General features: G+C 58.9%; 1 protein-coding gene across 1 annotated transcript in view; it reads left to right on the forward strand.

The window, feature by feature from the left end:
- The window catches only part of pcdh18a (protocadherin 18a), a gene marked incomplete at its 5' end in the record, with an annotated part of 17,348 nt that extends 15,999 nt beyond the window's left edge, over positions 1 to 1,349 (forward strand). Inside the window, one exon of the mRNA XM_079499574.1 lies at positions 55 to 1,349. Coding sequence (XP_079355700.1) covers positions 55 to 1,082 — 1,028 coding nt within the window. The 3' untranslated portion in view covers positions 1,083 to 1,349. The remainder of the gene's footprint in view (positions 1 to 54) is intronic.
- Positions 1,350 to 1,658: the final 309 nt, after the last annotated feature.

Below are 1,658 nucleotides of genomic sequence, written 5' to 3' on the forward strand. Positions count from 1 at the left end.
CTCAATGGTTTCTAAATCCAAAAGTCTTCTGTTTTCTCCTCTTCTTTACGACAGCCATGCGACTGTGCACGGACGAGTGTCGCGTCCTGGGCCACTCGGACCAGTGCTGGATGCCCCCCCTGGCCTCGCCGTCCTCCGACTACCGCAACAACATGTACATCCCCGGGGAGGAGGGTGGGGGGTCCTCCTCCTCCTCCTCCACCCAGCAGCCCCCCCACCACCACCACCACCACCTCCACCCGCTGCTGCCCGAGGACGACCAGGACTCGCTGGACTCGCAGGAGCGCCGCAAGAGCTTCTCCACCTTCGGGAAGGAGCCGGGCGGAGGGAGCAGCGAGGAGGTGGGAGACGCGCTGCTGGGACATGACGCGTCGTGCGTCGCGGCCGGCCCCTCCTCCTCCCTCCTCACGGAGATGAGCAGCGTCTTCCAGAGGCTCCTCCCGCCCAACATGGACTCCTACGCCGAGTGCGACGAAACGAGCGGGCCCGTGTCGTCCTCCTCCTCATCCGAGCGAGGAAACGGATGTGGCAGCGTTGTCCCCGGTAACCATCTCCACGCCGGCAACAACAACAACAACATTGTTCTTCCCCAACATGACAACAACAACAGGAAGGGGCTGTTTTTGCCGGGCGGGAAAGGCCTAGTAGTCCACGCCCACGCCGCAGGCGGCGCGTACCCCCCCGGCGTGGCCGCCTGGGCGGCCAGCACCCACTACCTGAACCCGGGCAACGGCTCGGTGGGGGCGAGTCACGTGGTCTCGTCGTCTGCCCCGGCCTCAGCCGCCGCCGTCCCCCCAGCCCCCGCCCCGTCCCCCGCTAACAATGGACAGCCGCCGCCGCCACACCTGAAATGGCTGCCGGCCATGGAGGAGATCCCCGAGAACTACGAGGAGGACGAGTTCGACGGAGTCTTCCACCACCACCACCCCCACCCGGGGGGAACGCCGGGCGCCAAGCAGCCGCAGCAGCCGCAGCAGCAACAGCAGCAGCCGCGTGCCGATGGGCAGCACGAGGTCGGCATGGACGCCAGCGAGCTGGTCAACGAGATCAACAAACTGCTGCAGGACGTCCGGCAGAGCTAAAGAGAGACAGAGAGAGAGAGACAGACAGAGAGAGACACAGACAGAGAGCATGAGAGAACGACATGGAAAGACAGATGGAGAACACTGCTCCTGGGGAGTGTGACACTTTAGTCTGGCACCGCCACGGCCCAGACTAATATCACTGGGTAAACTGTAGATCAGTGGCTTTCAGCCCTTTTCATATCAAGGCCCATTTAGTTATTCTGCATTTGAGCCACAGACGGACCAACGTTTGACAACCAAGCCCAACGCCGGTCAAAATGACAATTCTCCTACATTCTCTAATTGTGTAGACTAAATGAAGTAATGCAGATGTTTAACAATAATGTAACTCTTGAGAGCGTAAAATGAAACATGCATGGGGACAAAACCTCTGGTATAGATTTTAGTCTGGAACTTCGGTGTTCCAACGTCACAGCAAAAAAAAAAAAAAAGTCTCCCTTTGAGTAGTGTGATTCTGATTGGTCACCCCACAACTCTGGGGTGAGCGAAATGTCATTCAAACTGGTCTGCTTTCCAGGCTATAGTGTGACATCTCACAGTGTTCCTTCTCCGTGCTCACACGAATGTCTTTGA

Source organism: Electrona antarctica, assembly GCF_951216825.1.
Source record: "Electrona antarctica genome assembly, chromosome: 4".
Lineage (NCBI taxonomy): Eukaryota > Metazoa > Chordata > Actinopteri > Myctophiformes > Myctophidae > Electrona > Electrona antarctica.